This window comes from Hemitrygon akajei, chromosome 17 (genome assembly GCF_048418815.1).
Source record: "Hemitrygon akajei chromosome 17, sHemAka1.3, whole genome shotgun sequence".
NCBI lineage: Eukaryota > Metazoa > Chordata > Chondrichthyes > Myliobatiformes > Dasyatidae > Hemitrygon > Hemitrygon akajei.
In genome coordinates, this window is record NC_133140.1 from 26,446,519 (window position 1) to 26,460,316 (window position 13,798).

Genomic DNA, 13,798 nt, shown 5'->3' on the forward strand with positions numbered 1-13,798 from the left:
ATCATCAGACGGGAGGCCTTGGGAGAAAGGAAGGGGGAGGGGAGCACCAGAGGGAGATGGAGAACAGGCAGAGTGATGGGCATAGAGAGAAAGAAAAAAAAGGGAGGGGAAAAAAAACAAAAAAAACTAAATATATCAGGGATGGGGTAAAAAGGGGAGGAGGGGAATTAACGGAAGTTAGAGAAGTCAATGTTCAGGCCATCAGGTTGGAGGCTACCCAGCTGGTATATAAAGTGTTGTTCCTCCAACCTGAGTGTGGCTTCATCTTGACAGTAGAGGAGGCCATGGATAGACATATCAGAATGGGAATGGGACGTGGAATTAAAATGTGTGGCCACTGGGAGATCCTGCTTTCTCTGGCGGACAGCGAAACGGTCTCCAGTCTGCATCGGGTCTCACCAATATATAAAAGGCCACACCGGGAGCACCGGACACAGTATACCACACCAGCCGACTCACAGGTGAAGTGTCGCCTCACCTGGAAGGACTGTCTGGGGCCCTGAATGGTGGTGAGGGAGGAAGTGTAAGGGCAGGTATAGCACTTGTTCTGCTTGCAAGGGTAAGTGCCAGGAGGGAGATCGGTGGGAAGGGTTGGGGGGGGACAAATGGACAAGGGAGTCGCGTAGGGAGCGATCCCTGCGGAAAGAAGAAAGAGGAGGGGAGGGAAAGATGTGCTTGGTAGTGGCATCCCGTTGGAGGTGGCGGAAGTTACTGAGAATTATACGTTGGATCAGGAGGCTGGTGGGGTGGTAGGTGAGGACAAGGGGAACCCTATCCAGAGTGGGGTGGTGGGCGGATGGGGTGAGGGCAGATGTGCGGGAAATGGGAGAGATGCGTTTGAGAGCAGAGTTGATGGTGGAAGAAGGGAAGCCCCTTTGTTTAAAAAAGGAAGACATCTCCTTCATCCTGGAATGAAAAGCCTCATCCTGAGAGCAGATGCAGCGGAGATGGAGGAATTGTGAGAAGGGGATGGCATTTTTGCAAGAGATAGGGTGGGAAGAGGAATAGTCCAGGTAGCTGTGAGAGTCTGTAGGCTTATAGTAGACATCAGTAGATAGGCTGTCTCTGGAGATGGAGAGAGAAAGATCAAGAAAGGGGAGGGAGGTGTCGGAAATGGACCAGGTAAATTTGAGGGCAGGGTGAAAGTTGGAGGCAGTTAATGAAGTCAACGACCTCAGCATGTGTGCAGGAGGCAGCACCAATGCAGTCGTCGATGTAGCGAAGGAAAACAGGGGGACGGATACCCATATAGCTCGGAACATGGACCGTTCCACAAAGCCAACAAAAAGGCAGGCATAGCTGGGACCCACACGGGTGCCCATGCCACACCTTTAGTTTGAAGGAAGTGGGAGGAGCCGAAGGAGAAATTATTGAGAGTAAGAACTAATTCTGCTAGACAGAGGAGAGTGGTGGTTGAGGGGAATTGGTTAGGTCTGAAATCCAAAAAGAAGCAGAGAGCTTTGAGACCGTCCGGGTGGGGGATGGAGGTATATGGGGACTGGACGTCCATGGTGAAAATAAGGCGGTGGGGGCCAGGAAACTTAAAATCATTGAAAAAATTCAAAGCGTGAGAAGTGTCATGAATATAGGTAGGAAGGGATTGAACGAGGGGGGATAAGACAGTGTCGAGGTATGCAGAAATGAATTCAGTGGGGCAGGAGAAAGCCGAGACAATGGGTCTACCTGGACAGGCAGGTTTGTGGATCTTGGGTAGGAGGTAGAAACGGGAAGTGCGGGGGGTGGGAACTATGAGGTTGGTGGCATCTTTCTGTCTCCATCTCCGGAGACGGCCTATCCACTGATATCTACTATATCCACTGATATCTACTTGATCTTTCTGTCTCCATCTCCAGAGACAGCCTATCCACTGATGTCTACTATAAGCTTACAGACTCTCACAGCTACCTGGACTATTCCTCTTCCCACCCTGTCTCTTGCAAAAATGCTATTCCCTTCTCACAATCCCTCCATCTCTGCCGCATCTGCTCTCAGGATGAAGCTTTTCATTCCAGGACGAAGGAGATGTCTTCCTTTTTTAAACAAAGGGGCTTCCCTTCTTCCACCATCAACTCTGCTCTCAAACGCATCTCTCCCATTTCCCGCACATCTGCCCTCACCCCATCCGCCCACCACCCCACTCGGGATAGGGTTCCCCTTGTCCTCACCTACCGCCCCACCAGCCTCTGGGTCCAACGTATAATTCTCCGTAACTTCCACCACCTCCAACTGGATCCCACTACCAAGCACATCTTTCCCTCACCCCCCTTTATGCTATCCACAGGGATTGCTCCCTAAGCGACTCCCTTGTTCATTCATCCCCCACATTCTTTCCCACCGATTTCCCTCCTGGCACTTATCCTTGTAAGCAGAACAAGTGCTACACCTGCCCTTACACTTCCTCCCTCACCACCATTCAGGGCCCCAGACAGTCCTTCCAGGTGAGGCGACACTTCACCTGTGAGTCGGCTGGTGTGTGTGGTATACTGTGTCCGGTGCTCCCGGTGTGGCCTTTTATATATTGGTGAGACCCTACGCAGACTGGGAGACCGTTTCGCTGAACACCTACGCTCTGTCCGCCAAAGAAAGCAGGATCTCCCAGTGGCCACACATTTCAATTCCACGTCCCATTCCCATTCTGATATGTCTATCCATGGCCTCCTCTACTGTCAAGATGAAGCCACACTCAGGTTGGAGAAACAACACTTTATATACCGGCTGGGTAGCCTCCAAACTGATGGCATGAACATTGACTTCTCTCACTTCCGTTAATGCCCCTCCTCCCCTTCTTACCCCATCCTTGACATATTTAGTTGTTTGTTTTTTTCTTTCTCTCTCTGCCCATCTCTCTGCCTGTTCTCCATCTCCCTCTGGTGCTCCCTCCCCCTTTCTTTCTCCTGAGGCCTCCCATCCCATGATCCTTTCCCTTCTCCAGCTCTGTATCCCTTTTGCCAATCACCTTTCCAGCTCTTAGCTTCATCCCACCCCCTCCGGTCTTCTCCTATCATTTCACATTTCCCCCTCACCCTCCTACTTGCAAATCTCTTACTATCTTTCTTTTCGGCTAGTCCTGACGAAGGGTCTCGGCCCGAAACGTCGACAGCGCTTCTCCCTATGGATGCTGCCTGGCCTGCTGTGTTCCACCAGCATTTTGTGAGTGTTGTTGTTTGAATTCCCAGCATCTGCAGATTTCCTCGTGTGTCTCGGAGAGTTGGTCACCACAGTGAACTATAGTCTGCAATGCCATCTGGTGGCGGTGCCGAGAACTGCGCAAAGACATGAGAAGGCCTTGGTGAGTAGGATTAAGGAAAGCCCCTTCAGGTATGTGAAGAACACGATGATTGGAGTTCAGGGTAGGACCAATCAGTTTAAAAGAGGAAAGGTGTCTGGTGTCAGAGGAGGTAGGGGATGTCCTTAATGAATACTTTATTTCAGTATTCACCAGTGAAAGAGACCTTGGTGCATGGCAGGACAGCATAAAATAGGCTGATATGCTGGAACATGTTGACATTAAGAAAGCGAGTGCATTGGAACTTTTGCAAAACATTAGGGTAGATAAGACCAGATAGGATATGCCCCTGGTTACTACAGGAAGCAAAAGAAAAGGTTTCTGCAACTTTGGTGAAGACCTTTGCTGTCCTCTCTGGCCATTAGTACCAGAAAGTTGGAAGGTTGCAAATGCTACATTTTTGTTCAAGAAAGGTCAAAGGAATAATCCTTGGAATTATAGACCAGCGAATCTCAGGTCAGCGGAGAGGATCCTTAGAAACAGGATTTACAAGCATTGGTGGCTTTGTGAGGGACAAGTTGTGCTTCACAAGCCTGAATGAGTTATTTGGAGAAGTGACAAAACACATTGATGAAGGTAGAACAGCGGAAATAGTGTATATAGATTTTGGAAAGGTATTTAATAAAGTTCTCCATGGTAGGCTTGTACCAAAAGTCAGGAGGCATGGGTCCAGGGAAACTTGGCTGTGTGAACTCGGAACTGGTTTGACCAGGAAAGTCAGAGAATGGTAGCAGATAGAGCTTATTCAGTGACCATCAGTGTTCCATGGGGATTTGCTCTTTGCGATTTTGATAAATGACTTGGATAAGGAAGTGGAAGGGTGCGTTAGTAAGTTTGCAGGTGGCACAAATGTTACTGGTGTTTTGAATAGTGTAGAAGGTTGTTGTAGGATGCAGAGCTAGGCTAAGAAGTGGCAGATGGAGTTCAATTAGAAAAGTATGAATTGATTCACTTAAGGTCAAACGTAAAGGCAGAGTGCAGGGTCAATGGCAGGAATCTGATCTGTGTGGAGGAACAGAGGGATCTTAGGGTCCATGTCCATAGATCCCTTAAATATTGCCGTGCAAGCAGAGATGGCATGTGCTGTCCTTCATGCTTTGGGATTGAATTCACAAGCCACAAGATAATGTTGCAGCTCTATAATATTCTGCTTAGACCTTACAGTGTTCAGTTCTGATCACCTCATTATAGGAAGGACACGGAAGCTTTGGAGATGGCTCGGAGGAGGTTTACTAGGATACTTCCTGGGTTAGAAAGCATGTTTCTGAGGACAGGCTGAGCGGGCAAAGGCTTTTCTCCTTGGAACAAAGGAGGGTAAGTGGTAAAGGTGTATAAATGCTGAAAGGCATAGATGGAGTGGGCAGCCACACCAGGGCAGAAATGGATAATACAAGGGGGCATCATTTTAAGGTGATTGGAGCTAAGTCAGAGGTGGGTCTTTTACACAGAGAGTGGCGGGTACAGGGATTGACCTTCTGAGGTGGTGGCAGAGTGCGATACATTGGGGAGATTTAAGAAACTCTTAGACAGACTCAAGAATGAAAGCAAATGGAGGGTTATGTGGAAGGGAAGGGTTAGATTGATCTTGGAGGAAGCTAAAAGCACAGCATAACATTGTGGGCCGAAGGGCCTGTAAGGTGTGGTGCTGTTCTATGGTTGAGACAAAAGTTAACCTCTGGCATGTGGAAAAGTTGATAAGAAACTCCAGACTAGAACAAAAATCTTGCTCTTCTGTCAGAGTCTAGGAAAGAAGCACCAATTCACAATTACCACAGAGGCTGACGCTGTCATTCACATCACCTCCACTGCTCATAACCCCGGCTCTGTCTACACAAGTGGTTTCCTGCACAGAGAAAAGCAAAATCACACAGGGTCAGAAGATAAAGAGGCAATCCAGGGCAGCTCATCCTTTGTGGATGTGGTTCGGATTTCCATCATCTGCAATTCTTGTGATAGTATTTAGTGCTGAATTCACTAGCTTCCCAACCCCTCCTCCCTCACGGTGTGAAATTCAGACTAAGTTGCCACAGTTTGTCACTCTAGTTTGTTCCTGCCCCACACTTCGAAGATTTCCCTCTGGAATCCCTCTTCCCTGCTGGAAAACTTTCCAAACCCAACTTCTCCTCTCCTCTCTTGGTACTCAATGGGCCTTGAGACTTCACCTGGGCATCTGGCTCCCTCTGGGCACATTCCATCTGAATGTATCACGGCTTGGCACGGTAACTGCTCTCCACTTGACTGCAAGAAACTGCAGCATCGTAGACTCGGTTCAGCCCACCACAGAAACCGACCTCCCCTCAGTCATGTAGCCGAAGACCCAGCCACCCTGGACTCTGGGTATTTTCCCCTCTCCCATCGAGCAGAAAATACAAATACCCGAAAGTACGTGCCACCAAGCTCAAGGACAGCTTCTACACCACTCTTTAATGATAAGATGGCCTCTTGATCTCACAATCCACTCTGCAGTGGCCTTGCACCCTTCCCTTTCCCAAACTGTATTTCCTTTGTAACTGTTGCACTTTATTCTATATTGCTATTGTTTTACTTGATACTACCTCAACGCACTGTGCAATGGACAGTGCGCAAGATAAACTTTTCACTGCATCTCAGTATGCGACAATAATAAACCAATTCCAATTCCATTGCCTCCCATGTCTTCAGTACCCTCTGAACCTGGGTTATCACCCTTCCCCATTCATTCTGAACGGGTAGTCACAGCAAAGTGACCGGGTGCTCTGGAGGTACAGGACACCATTCCCAGAACGGACAGTTGTCTTCGGAAGAGTTAAGGAGACTTGAGTGAAACACTTAAGATCCTGAAAGGACTTGAGAGGGGGGGATGTGGAGAGGATGTTTCTGTTTATGCATTCAGAGTTGGGGAAAAGGTGTAACTGTTTAAAAATAAAGTCTTGCACGTTTAACACAGAGGATCATGAGTTTTGGAATTTCTCTTCCTCAAAGGGCAGTGGAAGCAAGATACTGGATATCTTTCTAAGGCAGAGGGAAGTAGGTTCTTGATGGCAGGGGTGAAAAGTCGCTGAGAGCGGGTGGGAATATTAATTTGAAGTTACAATCACATTAGCAATGATTGCTTTGAGTGACAAGGCATGCTAAGTGACCCTCAGCCCAACCTTGCTCCAAGCTCAAACGTCTGTGCACCAGGTGAACTGCCTAGCTGGGAGGGAACCATATTACCACCCAATTCCAGGATAAAGGGTCAGCTTCCTGTCTTCATTCCACAGAGAAACTGAGTGAAAGTGTCACTGAGATGGTGGTTTTAGTTGCATCTGAGCTCAGTCTGGATTTCCATCACCTCCTACTCCTCCTGCTGGGCCTTCCTAGTAATCCTCCCAACAGCTCCAAGTGACCGGCTGGAATGTTATATCAGGCTCGTGCAGGAAAAGGTTTGTAAATGACAACTCTTGTATCCAGTGAAGGGGACAAACCACCCCCGCCCCATGAGGCTAAGTTCAAATGAAAATTGAAAAAGACTGCAGATGCTGGAATTCCGAATAAAACCAGAGAATCCTGGGATAACTCAGCAAGCCAGGCAGTAACTGTGGACAGAGTCTCAGGTTGTCAGGGTCACAGACCGAGAACGTTAACTCTGTTTCTCTTCCCAAAGAACACAAAATAATTAAGAGCGGAAGTTGGCCACTGGGCCCCTCAACTCTGTCCTGTCATTCGGTATGATCGATGTTGGCCTCAGCTCCTCTTCATCAACCCCTGATCGCTCAAATGTTTTCTAACCTCGCCTTAAATTCTTCTAATGAACTCACGGATAGAAAATTACAAATGTTCACCATCCTCTGTAAAAACAAATTTTGACACATCCCTGTTTTAAGTAAGCTGCCCAGGGACTCTGAGGTAGGCACACGGACGTAATGAAAATGGAGGGTTATGAACTGTGACGGAAAAATGCATTGGACTGAGTGTGAAGCAGGCTTATATAGGTCAGTATAATGTTGTGGGCCGAATGGACTGTATTGATCTACTGTTATCCTTTAATTATGACCCTTTTATTGAGACATTCCCTATAGTGAAAGCTTCTCAGCTTCTCCCCCACCACATCCCTTCAGGATCTTGTAAGATCACCACCCCCCGTTCTGCTAAGACAAAGATTGAAACAGTTTAGCCTCGTGTTTGCCCTTCCACAGATTCTGCCTGGACGGATGAATATTTCCAGTATTTTCTGATTTTATCTTAAGTAAAACATATGCGGAAATTTACCAGTTGCAAATAAACTATTTGCTTTGCCATGCTGATGTATGTTACATATAGTAGATACACAATCATACATACTCTGTGGCCACTTTATTAAGTACACCTGCTGGTTAATGCAAATATCTCATCAGCCAATCACGTGGCAGCAACTCAATGTATAAAAGCATGCAGATATGGCCACGGGGTTCAGTTGTTGTTCAGAATGGGGAAAAAATGTGATCTAAGTGACTTTGACTGTGCAATGATTGTTGGCGCCAGATGGGGTAGTTTGAGTAATCTCAGATACTGCTGATCTGCTGGGATTTTCATGCACAACAGTCTCTAGACCAGGGGTTCCCAACCTATTTTATCCCATGGACCAATACCGTTAACCAAGAGGTCTGTGGACCCCAGGTTGGCAACCGCCTGCTCCGGAGTTTACAATAAAAAGGTGCAAAAAAGCATACAGTGAGCAGCAGGTCTGTGGGCAAAAGCATCTTGTTAATGAGAGAGGTCAGACAAAAGTAGCCAGACTGTTTCAAGCTGGCCGGAATGCAACATTAACTCAAATGACACTGTGTTACAACAGTGGTGTGCAGAAGAGCATCTCTGAATGCACCACCCATCATACCATGAAGTGGATGGGCTACAACAGCGGGAGCAAATGAACATACAGTCTGAACACACACTGAGTTTATCTTCTATTCAATAGATTATAGGTCCCACCATGAATAATTCCATTGGGATGGATTCCACTTAAACCGGACTGAAACCAATGATTTGACAAATTGGTTCATTTGGGCAATGCAGGTGGTTTTAAATTGGAAGTGGAGCTGGGAGCAGTTAGAGATACAGGGATTAAGGTCACAGAAAACTGTAACAAAATAAATATTACAATGTTCAAGGAGGAGACAACAGTTGGACTGTAACGGTGCCTCAGTGAGCAAAGCTGAATCAAGAGAAGATGGATGAGAGTTAAAAGTGTCTCCATGCTTGGACCATACCCAGTAAAGCTGAGGCACAGTGAGAAATACATAAACATGGAGTCATAGAGCACTACAGCAGAGAAACAGGCCCTTCAGCCCATCTATTCTGTACTGACCTATCATTCTGCTGGTTCCACCAACCCACACCTGCACCATAACCCTCCATACCTCTCCCATCCATGTACTCATCCAAGCTTCTCTTCAATGTTGAAATCAAACCTGCTCCCACCACTTCCACTGGCAGCTTGTTCCACAGCCTTTGAGTGAAGAAGTTACCCCTCATGTTATCCTTAAACATTTCACCTTTCACCCTTAACCTCTTGTCCGAGCTCAGTGGAAAAAGCCTGCTTGCACTTAGCCTCCCTGTACCCCTCATATCTCACGCCCCAGGGAATGAAGACCTAGCCTATTCAACCTTTCCCCATATGGCTCAGGTCTCCCTGTCCAACAGCAGCCTTCTCTCTGAGTGTGCAAAGATGCGATGATTACAAAGGTCGGGAGTTACCCGGTGCTTAGCAGGACAGTCAACGTGGAAAGGCTTTAGAAATGCCTGAACCATAAAGTAGTGGTCGCCAACCAGTCGATCGCGATTGACCGGTCGATCTTTGAGACTTCCCCAGTAGATCCCAGAGAAGAATGAAAAATGCGCACCGGGCAGAAAAGACCGGAAGTAAAACCCCACAACCCAGAAACAACCTCTTCCTAAAAAAAAAATCTCCGCAGCAGGAATACCACTACACCACCATTATCCTAATCGGCATCAACCTATCTCTATAATGCAGACATCCCACCCCTCCCGGAAATGGATAGCGGCTCCCTGACGCCCGCAAATTATATACAATATCCCGGAAATCGATTTGTTTGAGAGAGAGACAGACAGAAAGAGAGAGAGAGAGGGAGTGAGAAAGAGAGAGAGAGAGAGAGAGAGAGAGAGAGAGAGAGAGAGAGAGCGAGAGAGCACGAGAGGGGGAGAGAGAGCAAGAGAGAGAAAGAGAGAGCGAGACAGAGAGAGCGCGAGAGGGAGAGGGAGAGCGAGGGAGAGAAAGAGAGAGAGAGAGAGAGAGCGAGAAAGAGGGAGAGGCGGAGAGAGAACACACACCATGGCAGAGTGTTCCAAGAAAAAAGAAAATATAGAACGTACTTCATCCCAGACTACACTAAAGTGTAGCCCTGCCTAATAGAGGTAAAAAATAATGACAGTGTTGCTCGCTGCACTGTTTGCAACAGTGACTTTTCATGGATGAGAGGTGTATGGAGGGATATGGGCCAGGTGCAGGTCAGCGGGACTAGGCAGAAAAATGGTTTGGCACAGCCAAGAAGGGCCAAAAGGCCTGTTTCTGTGCTGTAATGTTCTATGGTTCTATTGCCCATGGTGGGTTAAATTGTAAAAAATATGTTGATGTAAGTTTAACAGGTGTCAGTCATTCATTATCATAGCTAATGTTATTTAAACTAGCTGGCTAGCTGCTAAGGAGCCACTCTACTGCAGACATCCCACCTCTCCCGGGAGTCTCCCGCAAATTGATGGTGCTACCTCCCTGAAATGAGTTCTTGCAGGGTGGGATGTCTGATAATGCTCACATTACAACACTTCTCCCCCTTTAAATTCCAACATTCCCCAAATGTAAAAGAACAGTGGTGTCATTAGCTTGTGTACCCCTGAAACTTACACTAGTGTCTCAGTAACAGTTTACCAATAGAAAACACCTGAAAAACGTGACAGATTCAACATTCAGTCTAACAAAGGAAACTGTCCATTCAAATACTCAGTCTGTCAGGAGGTTTGCGAGGGCGCTGTGCTGCAACAGATGAAAATTATTAAATCTAAGTACAGGAGCTGTCTTACTGACAGACACCTCACAGACTGTCTCAGACTGGCTGTCTGTAGTTATGAGCCAAATTTCAGTGAACTAGCAGAAAGTATTCAGCCCCAGTCATCACACTGAGTACAAGAGTCAATTTTTATTCAGTTACTTTTCGTGTTGAAATAAAATTAAATAATGAAACATAGAATTAAAGGTGTTGTAATGTGAGCATTATTAAAACAAGTAAAACCGATTTACCGAAAGCCAGCTGCAGAGAGAGACTGCTTCCGGTCCCTTCTGCCCAGTGCGCATGCGTGTGTCTAAACCATTTAGTAGGTCGATCTTGCCTTTCACTAGGGCCGAGGTGGGGGATCTTGGGCTTAAAAAGGTTGGCGACCATTACCATAAAGGGTAATCTACTGGCAGCGGTCAGTACTAAACTCATTCACTCACCAGGGACAATTAACCTACCACGTTGTCCGTCTCTGGGATTTGAGGAAACCTGTGTGGCTACTTTGAGAAGGTGTAAACTCCACACGGACAGCAGGAGTGGAGATGGGTTATGAGGACGTGGCTCTACTAGTTATACCACTGCACTCTCCTTTCCCCATGTGTTCTGCTGTTCTACAGCGGCACACACTCACACCCACTCACATACACATGAACACATGCACACACACAATCATACACACACTCACACACACACACATTCACACACACACACACACACACACACACACACACACTCTCTCACACACACACACCCTTACACACACACACACACACTCACACACACACACTCTCTCACGCACACACACACTCTCTCTCTCACACACACACACACACACAACCTTACACACACACACACTCTCTCTCTCACACACACACACACCCTTACACACACACACACACACACACACACACACACACACACACTCACACACACACTCACACACACACACTCTCTCACGCACACACACACTCTCTCTCACACACACACACACACACATTCTCTCTCCCAAGCAATTGCCTGACTGGGAAACTGTACCTGCTGAGCCAGGGCCTGCACTGCCATTCGGAGTTCCGCCTCACTCTGTGGTTCTTCCTCGAGACTGTGGACACACTCTGGGAGGAAAGAGCAGACATTAAACAGAGTCACCAGGTGGCACAGTTTCCACCCAGCCACGGAAACCAAGTGCCTGCTTGTTTCTAGACCAAAACCCACTCCCCATCTGTCCCCACCCCCAGACCATTCCCACACCCCTCCCTGTTCCAACACCACCCCTCTGAACCATTCCTACCCAGTCCTGATAACTATTACACCCTCCTTGTCTCTAATGTCTGAAGGTGTGGTTGGAGAGTCCGAGTCTGTAACACAAACCAACAAAGAGACTCACTAGCACTGTTAACACAAGGGATCATCTTTACGGGCGGTGTTAAAGAAAGGTGCTTATACAGTCATAGAACATTACAGTACAGAAATAGGCCCTTCAGACCAGCTAGTTTGTGCCAAACTATTATTCTGCCTTAGTGTTAGGGCTAGTGTTAAATATACATCCCTCATGATACGCTATATCTTATGATGTATGGGACACTGATACTAGCCCCAGTACATCCCTGTGCCTACACTGACTTGGCCTTGGACGTGACTCGTCTACTTGCACTGCATGCCCTCTGTAAATACAACGCTATATACCACATCCCACTAGCTCAGGAGATGTACTGTAGGTTTGGAATGATTCGTGTGGATGGCATGCAGACTAAGGCGCCACACCCGACAAATCCAATTCCAAAAGTACCTGAAAAGGGAGGCCGATCATCAGGATCTGGAAGCCAACACTTTTTCATCAGGTTGATGTGTCTCTCACAAGATCTCAGAATATCCTCAGGGATGTCCCTCAGGTCAGGTCTGTCTCCTTTGCTCACACACAGTTTTATATGCTCAGAGTTTACAGCATCTAAAGAAATGAAAATAACTTCATTCAATGTGCCAAATAGGGAGATGGGTGGCTTAAGTAACACAGGGAAAACTCCAATAATCCAATATCCACTTGTCAGGAAATTCCAGTGGTTTGACAGCTGACTCAAGATTTGGTCCCGGTGTGAGTTGGGAGTGCAGAGTGTAGGAGGAATGTGCAGCCAAATCTGGAAGTCTGAACAGGGGTCAGGTGTCAAGAACACCACACACATTGACATATGTATGCTGAAACTATTCGCTGCTCCCTTTAACTCCCCTTCCGGGAAAGCGCTGGGGTCTTAACCAGGAATATCATCCAATAGGACAGAAAATCTGCACATCCAGCACCACCAAAGTCCCAGAGGTGCTGGATTTTGAAATTTTACTGTAAACATCTCTCTCAGTGTTTCATTCCACCCCCAAGCCAATTTGTGCAAATCTTACACATGCAAGGATGTGGATGATGGCAGATAGGTCAAAGCTTAACATGATCCTAAGGGTACATGCTGGCTCCCAGAGCCTTCAGAGTACCGACTAGAACAAGCACATCTCATCAACCACCCAGAGAAACAGTGGAGATCCATTAATGATCAGTTCCAAGAAGGGTGCTGTCAGTTAGGGCGGAACACTAAAGAGCAAGGAAACATTAAAAACATGATGTAAATAGATGAAAGATAATAATATAAAACCCTTCAGTACAGGGTTCTGTTAATTTTTAATAATCCAAAACACTGTAGTTGCTTCAAACCATCTTTTCTCCAGGCTGTACTTAATGGGATTAAAATGTAATCTGACAAAGGTCTTTGACTGAAATATTAACTCTGTTTCACCTTCCACATATGCTGACTGATATGCTCAGGATTTCGAGGATTCTCTGCATTTAGTGTATATAAAGCAGTTACAGTCATACTTACGGTTATAAGGTTTCTTGCATGTTAGTATCTCCCAGATAACAATTCCATAGCTGTGAAATTAGAAACAGAAAATGATCAAAACATTTATAGACCACCCAATACTAACAGGGACATCGAGGAGTAGATAGGGAGACAGATTCTACAAAGGTGTAATAATAACAGGGTTTTCATGCTTGGAGATTTTAATTTCCCCAATATTGATTGGCATCTCCCTAGAGCAAGGGGTTTAGATGGGGTAGAGTTTGTTAAGTGTGTTCAGGAAGGTTTCCTGACACAATATGTAGATAAGCTTACAAGAGGAGAGGCTGTACTTGATCTGGCATTGGGAAATGAACCTGGTCAGGTGTCAGGTCTCTCAGTGGAAGAGCATTTTGGAGATAGTGATCACAATTCTATCTCCTTTACCATAGCATTGGAGAGGGATAGGAACAGACAAGTTAGGAAAGCGTTTAATTGGAGTAATGGGAAATATGATGCTATTGGGCAGGAACTTGGAAGCTTAAGTTGGGAACAGATGTTCTCAGGGAAATGTATGGAAGAAATGTGGCAAATGTCCTGGGATAATTTGCGTGGTGTTCTGCATAGATACGTTCCAATGAGACAGGGAAAAGTTGGTAGGTTACAGTAACCATGGTGTACAAAGGCTG

General features: G+C 46.5%; 1 protein-coding gene across 2 annotated transcripts in view; it reads right to left on the bottom strand.

Annotated features, from left to right (window-relative positions):
• The window catches only part of LOC140740550 (receptor-interacting serine/threonine-protein kinase 4-like), a 41,131-nt gene that overhangs the window by 13,364 nt on the left and 13,969 nt on the right, over nucleotides 1-13,798 (bottom strand). For both annotated transcript variants that reach the window (XM_073069803.1, XM_073069802.1), the window contains exons 4-7: nucleotides 13,152-13,201; nucleotides 12,080-12,238; nucleotides 11,329-11,405; nucleotides 5,057-5,129 (exon numbers count right to left, since the gene is read on the bottom strand). In XM_073069803.1, coding sequence (XP_072925904.1) covers nucleotides 5,057-5,129; nucleotides 11,329-11,405; nucleotides 12,080-12,238; nucleotides 13,152-13,201 — 359 coding nt within the window. The remainder of the gene's footprint in view (nucleotides 1-5,056; nucleotides 5,130-11,328; nucleotides 11,406-12,079; nucleotides 12,239-13,151; nucleotides 13,202-13,798) is intronic.